This window comes from Oxyura jamaicensis, chromosome 4, assembly GCF_011077185.1.
Source record: "Oxyura jamaicensis isolate SHBP4307 breed ruddy duck chromosome 4, BPBGC_Ojam_1.0, whole genome shotgun sequence".
Taxonomy (NCBI): domain Eukaryota; kingdom Metazoa; phylum Chordata; class Aves; order Anseriformes; family Anatidae; genus Oxyura; species Oxyura jamaicensis.
The window spans coordinates 17,524,834-17,540,136 of NC_048896.1; the positions used below are offsets into that span (position 1 = coordinate 17,524,834).

The window sequence follows — 15,303 nt, forward strand, 5'->3', positions numbered from 1 at the left end:
AAAACCAGGGTCCAACTTTAAAAAGAAAAGAAAGTTATGATCGTGACAGGAAAAAAAGTGCATGAAACTCATCTTTAAATCAATTCTGCTCTTCCATGGAATAATGATTTAAGGCTTAGCTCGTTTTCCTGGTGATTCAGTGCAGACATGACAAGACTATTCTATATTTGTGGACAACACAGTGTATTTTAGGAGCTTTACACTGGATTTTTAATGCTTCATAATGCAAAAACATTGCTGAAATTATCACTGCTGTCCGATTAAAAGCTAAACCCCACCCTCATAGGACAATTTGCAGCATTACCAGGGAACACGGAGGAGTTAAGCATCCGCATTTAAATTCTCGAAATTGTAACACTGAGTTGTACCACAGCTACTGCTGCTAAGGATGTCTCTTTTCTGAGCTCCTGCAGCTCTGTGAGTTCTCGACTGTAAAACTGCAGAAATTCAGGACTCAGAAAACAGGCTGAGAGTGCCAATGCCTTGCATGAATTCTCAAACATCTAACGAGGAAGGGTGGCATTTGAGAATTGATCCAATCACTGAAAGCCACAGCTCTGCATTGGAATTGTATTAACAAACATTGCTTTAAATATCCAGTATAATTTCCTAAATTTGAGAGCCTATAATTTTCCCCATTTACTGCACAGCCAACATCTACCAGCGAATTCGTAGGGCTTACTGAATGAAAACTACACCTGAAGTGCATTTACGCTTACCCTCGGTGCCACCCCAACCTAGATACGCATTTTAACATGGCTTCTTCCTAAGAAGTTCTCTGCGAAACAATGTGTGACATGGGCCTCCAGAGTTTGGGATTATGAAAAAAAAGTGGGATAAGCCAAGCAACAAATCTACTGCACACACATCAACCTGCTGCTGCAGTGCTATGACATCTCAAAGAAGCACTTTGATGCAAGCTTCTTTTGGGCCTGTGACGCACCTCTGGGAGCTTCCCTGTGCACATCTGTGAGCCATAGAGATCTGGCTGTAATGGACGTAAATAAAGAAAGAAAAGAAAGTTAAAACAGAATGTGGGACAACTTAGAAGGTGGTAGGAGGTGAAACCAATGGGCCAAAATGGGGAAAGTCCCCTCTACAATGGGAGCTCTGAGGTAGGTACCAAATAGGTGGCGGACAGGCTACAGGAAGGCAGGCTTAGGAAAACAGAAAACTCATGACCGTTCCAAAGTTTGGAAGCATCGTTCCCCCTCCTCGCTTTTTTTAAGCCAGTTTTTCTCTCCCTTCTAGAAATGCATTACTGAGGATTAACGGCAAGTGACTAGAAAAATTACTCATGGTTTCTTTTTCTATTTTTTAATTAAAAAATAAAGATAAAAGAGAAATATCTGGGCTTTTATTGTTTGTCTAGTTTTTAAAGCCAGGTCAGCAATTTTGAATGGCTCTACATGAGATTTTCCAATGGTTCCCCAGCCCCACGATCACAATTGGCCACTGCATGAGTCAACAAAGTGCAATGGAGAAAGCAGCAGGTCAAACTCAGATTTCACACCGGGAGGTTGTGTGTGGTCGTAACCCAAATAACCTACGTGTGCCAGACTGAAAACTGGGGCAGTTCAGAAGGCTTTACTGAATTAGTAACGTGCGACTTCTTTGGAGCTTTAGCCACACCTTTCTCCCAAATCCTGTAATCTTGAAACTTTAAAAGTTTGGTTGGTGACCGTGTCTTGTCCTAGACTGGGGATCAGGAAACTGTTCCAAAAACGCATGCCTCACAAGATGCACTCAAAGCCCTGCAAACCGCACTTCTTCCTCCATTCAGAAAATGCACCTGTTTCTTCAAAATCAACCAATGTAAAGCCCTGGAAGCATGCTCCCACCCGACAGTTTCGAGCCAATTTTATTTTGGGCTTTAAATCCTAATTCTCAGCAAGTGGGGTTGCTCCAAGCATAGTGAAATGGAGATATAAAATACGTTCATGAGCAACAACGCAGCTTGGTACTCAAGGCTGAAAGCCAAAACTCAGGAGCCCATGCAGGTGTCCCCAGCTTTGCTTTGAGATGCAACTAAGGGCAGTCAGGTGCTGCAGCCAGGGGGTGACTGTTAGGTGTTAAAACATGGTTCGATGCACCGCACATACCCAGTGGAGCAAACACTAATGGCATGACAACCGGAATAATTTGAAACTTAACAACAAACAAAAACATACCAAGAAACCATATTTGCACGCGTACTGCACATTCCCATGGCACTTCCAAACTTTTGAAAGAGACAGACAGCGTTGTCACTAGACAGTGGGAATATTTGTACGTGGTGTGGCCACTGGCAGCCCCCGCAGCAGGACTGATACCCCAGGTGGACCCAGGCTGGGACAAATCAAACACGTCAGACGTGACATGAAATGCAATGCTAGCATCTGGAGACTCCCGGGGGGCTGACAGGTAGTTCTTAACAGCGCGACTCCCTTGCTGACTGACGGTTTGCTCCACTAAGGACGGCACAGTTAAGCCTTGTGCTGGCAAGCAGCATGGGAGGAGTCTCCCCTTTCTCTTTGGTTTGTTTTAAATCGCTTGGCGCCTTCACAACGTGCAGCAGTGCATTTGCACAATTTGGGAACAAGAACTGCTGTAGGAATGTTGTGAGAAGCAGCAGCCCTCTCATGGCTGCTATTTTCAAAGGGGAAAAAAAGAAGTAGTGCTACAGCACTAACAGTGAATGTATTTAGCCAGGTTTTGTCCTGTGAAGGGCAAGGACCCGTGCTGGTGGCATCTCACATGAAAATCAACAAATTCCAAAGCTACAGACTGTTTTGATGCAGTGGATAATAGCAATAATATTCACACTGATTCAAACCGTCATCTCTGAAGCAGATAGAGAACTTAGAACTCAAGTGCGTTAACCTCTGCTTCCCTCCTGTTTGCTGCAGCTGGCAGGGATGCACAACTACCTGGGATCCTCGCCACCAGCCAGCCAGCCTAGGAGAGAACAGGTAGTGAGTGACCCATCGCGTTTGCGTAGAGCCAGGAGGAAAAAGTCTGAAGCACAGGGCAGAAATACAGGCGGCAGGTCGAGAGGAAGAATAGAGAAAAGGAAGCATAGCTCAACATTCAGCGGGGAGAACAGTGAAACAAGGAAGGAGGGAAGAAGTGAGAAACTCCAACACAAAAATGGAGAAAACAAAACAGAACATGTGACGTGGTAACAAGACAGAGAATGGTGCTGAAGAGAAACCCGAGCAATGAAGTGGCTACAGAGAGAGGCAGAGAGGAAAAAGAAAAAAACAGGGCAGCAGGGAAAACGCTGTTTTAAAATTTCATTCTGTTTCTGAACGCAAATGACCACATCTGGGTATTTTACATGAGTATTTAATCAAGCACTAGGGTTCAGCACAAAAATAAATTTTGAAAGATTTTATCAGTCTTTTTTTTTAACTAAAGCTAATTAACTAGTGTACATATTTTAAATGTAGCTGTGTTTCCTAATTACTAAGAATTTTTCAGTTCCACTACTTCTTTGAAGACACGCTATCGTTACGTGTGTTCTCCTTTTACTGTTGCTAGTACTATTACTGCTGCTCAAGTGTACAGAAAGTTTCCAGCCTCCTGAAATGTTTTTGAGAAGCAAAAATAGCAACAAAAGTAAAAAAGCGATGAAGAAGCCACATTTAGGGCTCAAATTCCAGAAACCAACCAGACTTTGTCCAAGCAAGTGATTTGTCCCGTCCTGCTTGGTGTATGCAGCACACGCTGCAGCCTGCCGCACGGTGAGAACGCAGTCTGACCGCTTAGCTCACGGGGCACTACTGGTGGCACGGAGAGTTGCTCATGTTTCCTCTCGCCTCCGCAGTTCAACCAGATGTAAGCTTACTGCCATCTCAGCTTCACCGAGCAGTGGTTTCAGCACCTAGCCAGCGGTCTGAGAGAAAATGCTCTGAAGTCCCCTGCAGACTTCAAGGAGCTTCTGTCAGACTCATTTTTCCCACTGCCTCATACACTTTGTGATATAAGTAAAAAAAAGCCGACTGCTAGGTTATTAACGCATAGAGGCTAGATATTGGTCTGATCACCTAGCCTAACTAACGGGCATAGTTTGAAGATTCCTGAATTAAAATGAACGGACTTCAACAGTGCTGCTGCTTTCTGAGCATCTCCAAGAGCTGTCTGCAGAGCAGCTGGACTTTGCACTTTGGGGCCGATTGTCTACAGCAAGACAGACGCTGTGCGTGTGAGTGGGGTTCTCAGTGCTTTCCCAAAGACTGAATAACCAGCCTGTGGCACTGGTAAAAGCACACACCTACGTTTTTCTTAAGTTTTTGTTTTCCACAGACACTCTGCTGATAATCCTTGGAGAAAAAAAAAAGCAGCCCGAATCAGACGTAAAACACTCCAAACCCTAAGCCCCAAAATAAAGGTCTCTTTCTTCACAGCCTGGCTGTTGGCATCTGAAGTTTCTGGCAACAGACAGCTATTTTACCATCAAGAAAGCAGAAATTTTAGTAAACACGCAACATAGCAGTTACTTACTGTGAATTCTCCAGTGACGGCATCAAACCCCACGTGAATCGTGTGTTCAAAGTCTGAAGGAAGAGAGATCTCCGGACGTTCTTTCTCTTTCTTCTTATTGGCTAGGGGCAAAATGTTAACATGCACTTATTTTCTGTACAGCTTTTCATTCAAAAATTATCACAATCATGTGCGCTCAAAATAGGGCTTTAAAACAGGGTAAAAGGTCAAAGGTTACTTGACAATTAATACAACACCAGCCTAAACGTCAGCCCCTGCTTTGAGAAGGTCTAGAAGGTGGTATTTGGTTTTGGTTTTCTTCCCATCGGTGTCACAGCTGCCAAAGCAAGGGAATTCAAGTTCATGAAGCAGTCTTCTGATGCCACCTCTACCCAGTATGACTTCTACTGTCAGTTCTTCTCTCCATCAAGTTTTCACATCTAGCCACTAAATTCCTGTTTGACTTTGCTCTCCGGGCTCCTGCCGAAGTATCCAGGACGTGCACGTGTGAGCCTGTCTGCACGCCCTTCTCCACCATGCCCTGAACCCGTCAGAGTCAGCCAACTCAGAGAGGAGAGGTTTTAAAGATAACCAGGTTCCTAAAAGTCCTGTGAAAACAGGCAGGATGTTTGGCCAACTCCCAAACACGCAGATGAAGGTAGCATAAACGTGTGTTCAGACACACATTCTGCTGACAAGTTTAGATTATTCGGCTTCCCTGGGGCACGCACACGCTCCAGGAGCGAGCACCATGTGGTTGAACAATCCCGTGCAGAGCATCTGCAGGATCCTCTTTAGCGCCAGGGGCGTATCCGTAACAGCTGAGGGGGAAGCTGCTGTTCTACCAAACACATTTGTCATCTCAGTGACAAAATCGCATCCTAATGATGGGAACGGAGCAAATATTACAGTGTCCACTTGTAGTATGGGAAAGTTAGAAATGCAAACTCAGGAAGTAAGACACGTGCAAAACTCTCATGATGCAGGCAAAAAAAATAATTAAAAAATGACATCATCTTATGCCTTTAAATTGAGCACCCTGCACCTCAGGGTCCTGCCTTTCCTTTGCCATCCTTCCTACTCGTCTGATGCATCCCTGTTATAGGGATCCTCACTGTGGTCCTGAGCAGCTTGTTCTGTAGGTCCGATGTGATATAACTTTGCGCTAACCACCGAGCAACCCAGAGCTATACAAGGTGTTTATACTGCGCTTGTCTTGATGGGACCCTCTGTCAGGGTCTCTAAATGCCTCTGCGTTACCGTTCATTGACGGTAACAGTCACACATCAGCAGGAGGGAAAGGAGCAATTGCTCAGTTCCCGTCTTTACCCTCGATATTCCCTCCCTGCAGTGCCAGTGCCAGCCCTGCTCTGCACATCAAAAAGAGCTGGAGGAAGACTGCTGCTTGCTCAGTCGCAAGCTTCCCCTTCTGCACCGCTATCAGCCAGGACAGAGCTTTGCAAAATCCATCTTCTGTCACATCAGCCTTCGCTGCTCACGGACTCGTAATTAGCCCGCGTTTTAGTATTTACATTCGCCCACTTCGTGAGTCGCCCCAGGTGCCTCAACCAGGGGCTGAGCTCCCAGCGCACCAGCACCCCTCGCGTCCCGGGTCTGCCTGTGCTCACAGACAGCACGGCTCCCCGCAGCAAACCACTCCAGGTTGTGTTTTATCTTATAAAGGAAAGCTTCTCCTGCCTCATTTTTCTTCTCCTACCTTGCAGCCTCGTTAGCTGGAAGATGGTCTGCTCCTCCTAATTAAAATCCAGAGGACTTTGGATGTTTCTAATTCTTTCCCTGCACTGTTGCATTCATCCTCATTAAATAATTAACTGCCACCTTTCAGCTGTACTGCAACCCCCTACACAATGTTCACTGATGAATTATTTTCATTTGGCATTCAGTGAAGATAGCAGCAATGTATCACATATGAATGCAAAGGCTTTTTGCCTTCTTTTATCTCTAAGGTGGCGTTGCTTTAATTTTCAGGATAAATGTTGCCAGTTAGAAGATGTCATCTTTGTTCAGCACGCCTAACTTTTTGCTGTAGATAACGCTGGCTTCTCCTTACCTCATCATTTGCAAGCAAATGCAGTGCAAATTAGATTTAAAGGGTCAACAAATTCAGTTTAAAGCAGCAGCCAAACCCGTACGTGAAACAAGGTATTAGACAAAACGTTCCATCACCAGCAGCACTCGTGCCTTCCAGGCCCCTCCTGCGGGGACAAGCATCCCAGCTCGTTCCTCACCTTTTGGCTCCTCTGCTTCACAGGGCTCTGCCTACCAGGGGCACACAGAATGCCTGCGGTCCAATGCAGATGTGGTGTAAACCATATACCGAATTAAATATCTCTTTGCAGCACCCCCCCAACTTCATCAGCCTTATCCTCTTCTTTCTCCCCCACTAATCAGAAACGCTTGGGGCTTCATTCCTTCCCTCCGTTCTTTTTCTGGATAGGAGGCATCCAGATGACTTCAGGTCAGAGCCCGCTTCCATCCAGCCCCTTCACGGGGAGCGACGTTACTCACCCAGTGATCTTTACACAGATGTACCTCTGGAGGTGAGGAGGCTCTGAGCTGTGGTGGGCCTGCCCCCCTCTTACTGCCTTAGGTTCAGTGCCCTCAGTTCACACGCTGTACTCATTTATTGCACAGAATTGTGGGGGGGGTAGAAGAGCAAGGCTGGATGCAAACAGCTGGAAGAGCACAAGCTGTTGCTCTCTGTTCTCAGCTCTCCTGAGGCAACGCTGTGGTCCCAGCACCATCGCTCCCTCCGAAGAAAACGGCCCATGTCACAGCTTCGGCATGGGATATGGGGAACGGGTTCGATTCTGTGCTCCACACACAGACTGCCCAGGTGACACCAGGAACGTATTTCAGTATTCCTGCCCCAGGAAACGGGGTGCCTTCCCCCGCGATGGGGCGAGAGGAGCTGTACCAAGGGATGGGAGGAGATCAGGTGCGACTTCAGTGGCTTGCTTTGACTGCAGAAGCACAGATGGGCCCTGTGCAGTCAGCAGTGGCTTACCAAAGCAAGGATTTATACACAGAAGTGCTCAAACCCTAACTGAAAACCACGGTATTACACTCCAGTAGCACAGCGCTGCCGAACAGTGCGGGTCCCGGAGTGCAGCAGTGCCAGCACAAACCCCTGCCTGTGAGGGAGCACAGCACCACCTCCGTCCTCGCATCCCTGCTGTCTGGGAAGCAAACGAAAGGCAACACAGCTCCTGCAGGTTTGGGCACGAACACCCTGCCACGGTGTTCTCACATTCTGTGTGCTTGCACCAGCAGCGGAGCATTGCTATAAATCCGCGGGGCTGCGAAGCGTTGCACCCAGCGTGAGCAGCCGTATTCATCATCTTCCATGTTTATAAGCAGGACTCTCAAAAACGTGTCTCTGAGTCTGCAAAGCACGCGTTTGCCAGCTGATGCCCTGACCCACAAGCCAACCATGAGATGAAGCCACCTCAAGGGGCTTGGCCAGCCAAGTTATATTTCCTCCATTTATTATTTCACCCAACAAAATTAAACTATAACTCTCAGCTTACTTTCCCTCCCAGCCACATTTAAAACCATGACACTTGCATGCTTCCTAAGACTGCTCTGTCTGATAGTTTATTATGTCTATTTTTAATGTCACTGCCCATTTCCAGGAGGGGATATTTCTGGGTCTCCCTGTTTCTGCACGCATTTCGCACGGCACCTCCTGCTTCAGAGCCATGCCCTCGGAGAAGCACAAACCACCCTGCCAGCGGAAGAAGTGACCCGAGCCAGTCTGGGAACCAAACAAGCAAGGATGGATTTTAATTCTGGCCTTTAAAAAGCATCATTTGAAAATTATTTTTGTTCCCAGAAGGAAACATTTGGGGGAAGTGCTCTGCAGGGTGAACCTGACAGACCTGCCCGAGGCATGGTCCAGCAGGTGGCTGAGCTCCGCGAGGACACCTGGGTTGCACCTAGCCCCATGGCCGGCTCAAAGCTGGCCACCTGAAGTGGCTGCCCAGGACTGTGGCCAGCTGAATACCCCCAAGGATGGAGATTTCACAACCTCTCTGGGCAACTTCTTTCAGCGTTCAACCATAACGATGGGTAAAAAAAAAAAAATAAAAAAAAATTGTTATGCTTAAATTGTACATTTCAGCCTAAAATGTCCTGTATTTCAATTTGTTACTCTGCCTCCTGTACTGCAATGGGCACAAGAGACGAGGTACCCGTGTCTCTTTCCTCAGGAGTGCTTTCCAGCTGGATGACCCCGGTGCGTACTGGTGCTCGGGGCCGTTCCTCCCCAGGTGCAGCCCTCTGCATCTCCCCTTCTTGAATGTCACCAGGTTCCTGTCCGTCCCTTTCTCCGGGCTGTTGAGGTTTCTCCACCACACCATCTGCTGTATCAATCACTCCTCCCAGTTTTCTATCACCTGCACACCTGCTGAGAAAGCTGCAGTCTGTCCCATCACCCTGCTCGTTATTTAAGATGTTAGACACCGCTGGTCCCAGTGTTCGGCTCCTGGGCTGCTCTGCTAATGACTGGCCTCCAGCCGGATTTCACGGCACTGATCCTAACGCCTTGTGACCAGCATTTCAACCAGTTTTCAGTTCACCTCACTGTCCACTCACCTACATGGTGCTTCAGCAGTTTTTCTGAGGATGTACCAAGGGAGGCTGTGTTAACACCTCGCTAGAGAAAACACCCACTGCTCTCCCTTCACCACCAAGCCTGTCATCTCAAGGTAGAAGGCTGTCAGGATGGTTAATCGTGACTTCCCCTTTGTAAATCCATGCTGACTACTTCTGGTCACATTCTTGTCCTTTACTGGTTTGGAAATGGGTTCTGGGATGATTTGCTCCACTAACTTCCCAGGCACCAAGGTGAGGCTGACTGGCGCGCGCCTCCCTGGATCCTCCTTCTCGAGGACAGAAGGGCCAGCCGCTTTTTTTCCAGTTGTCAGGCGGCCCATCCAATCGCCGTGACCTTTCAAAAATAATCGAGTGCCTTGCAATGCCATCAGTCAGCTCCCTCAGCACTCAGGGGTGCAGCCCATCAGGTCCCATGACATTAAAAAAGAGGATTAAGTTTCCTTGATTCTGCAAATACATTAACTCAAGACTTACCCCATTCTGCCAATGCATTTTAAAGAATGCAACTGAAATGCTGCTTTAAAAGAGTCTCTCTGCGACCACACGCAGCAGGGTTTAAAACAAGCCATTCTGCATCCACTGTCACTGCAGAAGCGACAGGCACAAAAAGCCTTGCTCCTGTTCATGGAATGCAAGTGTATTAAAAAAAAGCGTCAGGCATATTGCCTTCTCACTTCTGCAAATGTGTTTTGCAAAGCATGCAACTTCATCTCGGCTTCTAGTGCAAACCCAAAGCGAAACCCAAAGAAAAGGATTCCCCAACTTAACTGCAGAGGTATTTTTAAAAGGCAAGTCGCACAACGTGCGTGCATGTTTTACTGGCTTCCCAAAGACAAGAAGTAACTGACTGAACACCTCCTCCTCTTTTGAAACATGTTACTAGAGTAATTGGAACAGAAGGCTTTGGAAGGACTTTTAATTACCATGTTCTGCAACTGAAACAGAAAGAAAACAGAGGCAGAAAGTAAACACAGCAACCGACAGAAAGCAAGACAAAGATGGAGCCACCCGTTCGCATTGCTGATACTTTACTTTTATCCCCTCCTCCCGGGAAGATGGAGCGAAGCCTGGCTTTCTTGTTCTTCTCCTCAGGGGCCATGGGGAGCGGTTTGGAACTGTGGTTTAGTGCTGAAGAATCGCGGTTGTTGCTGTTCATTCTCAACGGTGGGGCTGGAGGTTTCTCTTCAATATCCAGACTATCGGACATCTTCAGCAGCCCTCACAGCCTCCTGCAAAAGCAGAACAGAAAGCATGCCTGTCAAGGGAGGATGCCAAGGCCGGTGTCCTGGGGAGGAAAGAAAAAAGCCTTCTGCTGGAATAAGGAAGCCTGTCTGTTAGAGGTTTGCTCTGAATAAGGTTACTGTTGTTTGCTATAAATACACGCAGTGAGTAATTGCTAAAAATCATTGCACCGCTTTAAAAATAAAGCTTTTTAATCCTTTTTAAAGTCTTTTTTTTTTTTTTTTTTTCTTTTTAATATTTACAACTTTTTTTCCTTCATGCTGTTGTTTACAAACCAAACCTTCCTCTAGAACCAGACCTCCAAAGCCAAGTTCACATGACTTATTAAAGCTGTCGTGTACCCTAGCGGACCATTTGTATGATGTAAGAGGGCGGATGTTGGGCTGCCATAGATAGCGAGCATGAAGATCTGTTCCCTCCCCACTTTGTGTTTGCAGATGGGTTTACTCCTGAGAGTGGGGGGTTTCAAAAGGAACCATCTTCCCAACAGAAATATATTCAGAAGTGCCAATTAAAAATATTTTTGCACATAGAAACGAGCAAAGCATTTGCTTTAAAATCAGTCAAAACCTAAGCAGGAAAATGATCGCATCCTGAAAACATTCAAGCCTTCCTCTTTCTGTCCTGTTCCCACACAGGTACTGTAGGGTTGTTTGTGGCACAGCTTTGAAAACAGCACCATAAAGTCCCGAGCACGGTATAGAATCATAGAATATCCCGAGTTGGAACGGCCCCGTAAGGATCATCGAGTCCAGCTCCTGGCATATCAGAAGGAAGGGACACGTACAGCCTTCTGTTGACCCCCTAAGAACAGAAAAAAAACCACCCAGAAATTGTTATACAAGATTTGCAAGTTGGGGAAACACAAGGCAGGTACTACTTCTGAAATTCCCGATCTTTCTAGTGTATCTTAAATATTCAAATTCAAGCCTGGATTAACCAGCTGGTTTAACAAACAAGCAGCGCTCGGTAAAATGAACTCCGACTGTTTTAAGACCTGAAAATAGAGTATGATTTCAAACAGATCAGATGTGATGTGGGCTCTAGTGCATATTTTTAAAGGTTACAATTCTCCAAGCACCTTGCCTTCCAACCCCTCCAAAATGAATGTAGCTCCATTTATGGAAGGCACATGCAGGCCGCTGTGCTTGTTGGATGGATCCTCCCGTGTGCTGATTCACAGATACCACACGTTGGTGCAGCCAGCAGCTCCTCGCTTAAATTTGAGATGAGGCAACTCATGTTTTGAGCTGCGGAAGTCATAGCTTTCGTCAGGAGTATCAGCCAAAGACAGTGACTGCCACACAACAAGGCCCTGCATCTCGATGGGTAACAGCACCGCTGCACTCACTTCAGTCAGGTAGAGCTGCCTCATTTTTTTTTAATTTTTATTTTTTTTCCAGGACTGAGGTTAAAGCTTTCCAGAACAGCATTTACTTTGATACAGCTGAAATTTTGCCAGGATTTCCGGCTGATATATTAACAGGGGATAATCAAACCCACGTTGCCTTACTTGAGAATTCCTTCCGTATAAAAACTAAATGACCAACTGAAAAACATAGAGATGTTTACTCTAGCCTGTTTTTCATGACAATGTGGACATTTAAGTCTATGTTACCATTTCCAAATCACTACACATAAAACAATCTTTTGTTTTCCCTTTTTTTTTTTTTTTTTTTTTTTTAAAAAACTACTGCCTTTATGTTTTTACTTTCATCTAGCCAAGATCCCATAGTGACAGATCTGGGATTCAAAGCATCTGCCTAATGATAAGAACGATACAGGAAACATGCTCATCACATCTCCGCCTCTGAACGTCTTGATCCCCAAGGGATCCCAGGATCCGTCCCCAAGGTCGCACAATTGATAACCCCAGCAAAAGCTGGTCCAGCCCTCTCCCCAGCACATGCAGCACAAAGCAGGGATCCTGGAGACCTCAATTCACCAACACATACCTAAAAACATCACTGACGCCCGTCTGCTCACCTCCCTTCATATCAGCACTCTTCCCAGCTCATTCATCAACTGGTTTGTGTTAAATTAGTGATCTGAGTTAACTAGACAGACTTTGCCTTCCGAAAGTTAGGGAGACCTCAAACAATTGCTCCACTGGCAGATCAACAAGGTGTTCACCAGCCAAAGGGGATGTCTACCGCTGGTCTCAAGGGCGCTGTGGACTGCTAGACCTTACCTCCAGTTGAGTTTTCACCCCCACCAGAGGTGAGCTGAACCTCAGGCACCCACCGACCAGGTGGTGGTCCCCAGAGCCTTCGTGCCTGGAAGCATGGAAGAGATCACGCACCCTTAGCTAACCAAGCTGTGTGCTGGAGGCAGCTGTCAGACAGAAAGACGCTTTTGTCGCTTGGAACACATCGTTTGGGAAAGCACAGAAGCGACGGGCACAGAAAATTCTGGTCCACTGGCGTGTGTCCGGCCCCCACAAGAGGGCTCTGCCGACACAGCCCAGCCACCCAGGTAGACAGCTACTGGGAGACTGGCTGTGATGGCAGAGGAATAGGGCTCAGCCTTCCATGGAAGGAAGCACCCATGTGGGCAACAACATGCTTTGTACCACCAGGGAGTTGCAGGAGTTATGCCCAGGCGAGGGTTTGTGCTGATCTGGCTTTCAAGTACAGACTAGCCTACTTACCTGGAGAACTAAACACCTTGTAGATTTAGGTGAAACAGTTAACGTTAATAATCTTTGTGATTCTATCCTGAAATGCAAGAGGGCTTTCAGTAATGAGGAAAAGAGAGCCAGCATTGAAAAGGACTGAAAGGTAGTAGCGAGGACTGCCCAGCAGAGCCATGGTGCTCCAGAAAGCCCTTTGCCAGCAAGGCTCTGCATCCGCAGCATCTTCCAGCTTGCACCATCGACATGCTCTGAGCAGGCAGACATTCTGCAGCCATGCTCCTGGGATGCTTTTCTTTTCTCTCCCAGCACCAAGCAATCCTCACAGGCTTTTATTTGCTCTTTAACCCACCTACAGATAATTCTCTGGTGCCAAAGACAGCCTTGGCTCCCCAAGATCATCAGCGTGAGCGTGACCACAGAAGCAGCAAGGCACGTCTTCAGCTTGTTATCAAAAGCAAGACGTTTATTCTGTGAAGTCTATTACATGGCACAAAGCTTCAGCTGCCCTCAGAATGGGACAACTGTATCCGTCACTGTATCTGTTTGTAAACAATGCCAGTCTGCTGAAATAGGTCCTCCCATGGGATTTCGTTCCACAAAGAATACCATTAACAGTTTCTGGCCCAATTTGCCTATGATGTAATTATTTCCAAGATCTTGAAAGGAACACTATATTTTGTTCAGAGCTGTTTCAGGCTCAGTTTCAAGAACTGTACAAAGCTCTTTTATTCACTTCTAAACCAGAAGAAAAAAGAGGGGGGGAAGATAGCCTGAAAGGTTTAACGGTTGATATTAACTTCCTAAAGCTGGTCTAAAGGAAAACTAAAGCAAACCACAAAGCAATACACACTGAGACTTACAATTTATGGTTTTCCTGATCAGAGCCCATCTGCTCTTCCTTTCATTCTAATTTTGAGAATTTCCATACACCACTGCATCATGGCAAAATAAGATTCACCATCGTATTTGAGTGTTTTGTACTGATTTGCTCCAACTTAGAGAAAACCTGCAAAGAATGGAGGGCCAAGGAGCACATAAGCAGCACATAATCCACTGAAGACCTTCTCCTAAGAAGCTATTGAAAGCAAGCTTCTAGGCAAGACAGAGAAAAGAAAACTCAACCTCCCACCTGTATCAGAATTGCAAATTCTAAGAGAATAATGCTGAATTTGTAGAGTAAGGTACTCCATGCCACAAAGACTGCAAAATCCACAGGACTGACTGAAGGGAAAGGAGCACTTCCAGGGTCTCTGAGCTAATATTCCACAACTCTTGCAAATCCAGGGAGCCATCATGGTGTTGGTTTTCACTCGTGTCACATTTTTTAGAATCCTTCTGCAGCCCTGAGGGCTAGGGAGGAAATTTAAAATAAAAACAGAACTGAGACTGCAGAATGATTCTGTGGAGGAGGCGAGGGCCTGGCAAAACCTCCCCGCAGACCTGTGAAACACCGCACCCTGCTTCTGAGTGCTGTGACAGCACACCTACCAGAGCACTTTGCCATCCCATGCCAGAGCTGCGGCAACCACCCAGGTTGTCCTCAGGGATAGCTTTTGGAAGGGCCCAGCTCATGCTTGCCAGGAGGATGGAGCGCACAATCATCAGGAGTTTCTCACCTTGTTCCTCCAAGACCCCATCAGAGCAGCCAAGGTGGTGCTGGTAACCCTTTTAAAATAAACTGGTAAGACAGTAAGGTGCAACAAAGGCGGATGCCCAACACCTATGTCCAGAGAAAGCTCCTTACAACAGACAAAGGCTTTAAGGGAGTATTTAAGGAAGCAGACTATTCTACTGAAAACACAGCAACAAAAACATTCAAGTACATTAGCTAGGGCTTCATGGCCAAGTGGAAAAACTGAAACTAAATTCTCAACCAGGTCGGTGACTTCAACGCAACTATTACAGGGTCAGGGAACAAATTCAGTGTCCCTTTCATTCCACCCCACCTCTTCCTACCATTAGTTTTGCAAGGGTAAAGACAAACACAGATTTTAAATACAGGGCATTCAGCTTCTCCATGACTCAATTCCCCCTCTGCAAAAACCTGTCTTAGAATATTTTTTGCATCCAGTTCTTGCCAAGCTAGGGAAAGGAGAGGAAGATACTTAATGCACCCAAATGTCTTCAGAACACCACACATGCAAAAAAAATGGTTCAATTCAGTTCAAGTTCAGAGCAAAATCTCGTGCTGGGCCTTTATCCCAGTCAGCTCTTCACCCGCGTGTATCTGGGGAATACTGTTTGCAGATAGGTCTTGAATAGCTTTCTTAGGTTAGTCACGTTATTTCCAAGTCTGCAGCATTCAGACATGACTGGTTCCAATT

At 46.4% G+C, this 15,303-nt stretch overlaps 1 protein-coding gene across 3 annotated transcripts in view; it reads right to left on the reverse strand.

Moving 5' to 3' along the window:
* The window catches only part of PAK3 (p21 (RAC1) activated kinase 3), a 113,755-nt gene that overhangs the window by 23,883 nt on the left and 74,569 nt on the right, over nt 1-15,303 (reverse strand). For 2 of the 3 annotated variants that reach the window (XM_035323702.1, XM_035323703.1), the window contains exons 2-4: nt 10,135-10,331; nt 10,026-10,037; nt 4,486-4,586 (exon numbers count right to left, since the gene is read on the reverse strand). In XM_035323702.1, coding sequence (XP_035179593.1) covers nt 4,486-4,586; nt 10,026-10,037; nt 10,135-10,309 — 288 coding nt within the window. In that variant the 5' untranslated portion in view covers nt 10,310-10,331. The remainder of the gene's footprint in view (nt 1-4,485; nt 4,587-10,025; nt 10,038-10,134; nt 10,332-15,303) is intronic. The other variant, XM_035323704.1, reaches the window with a different exon arrangement.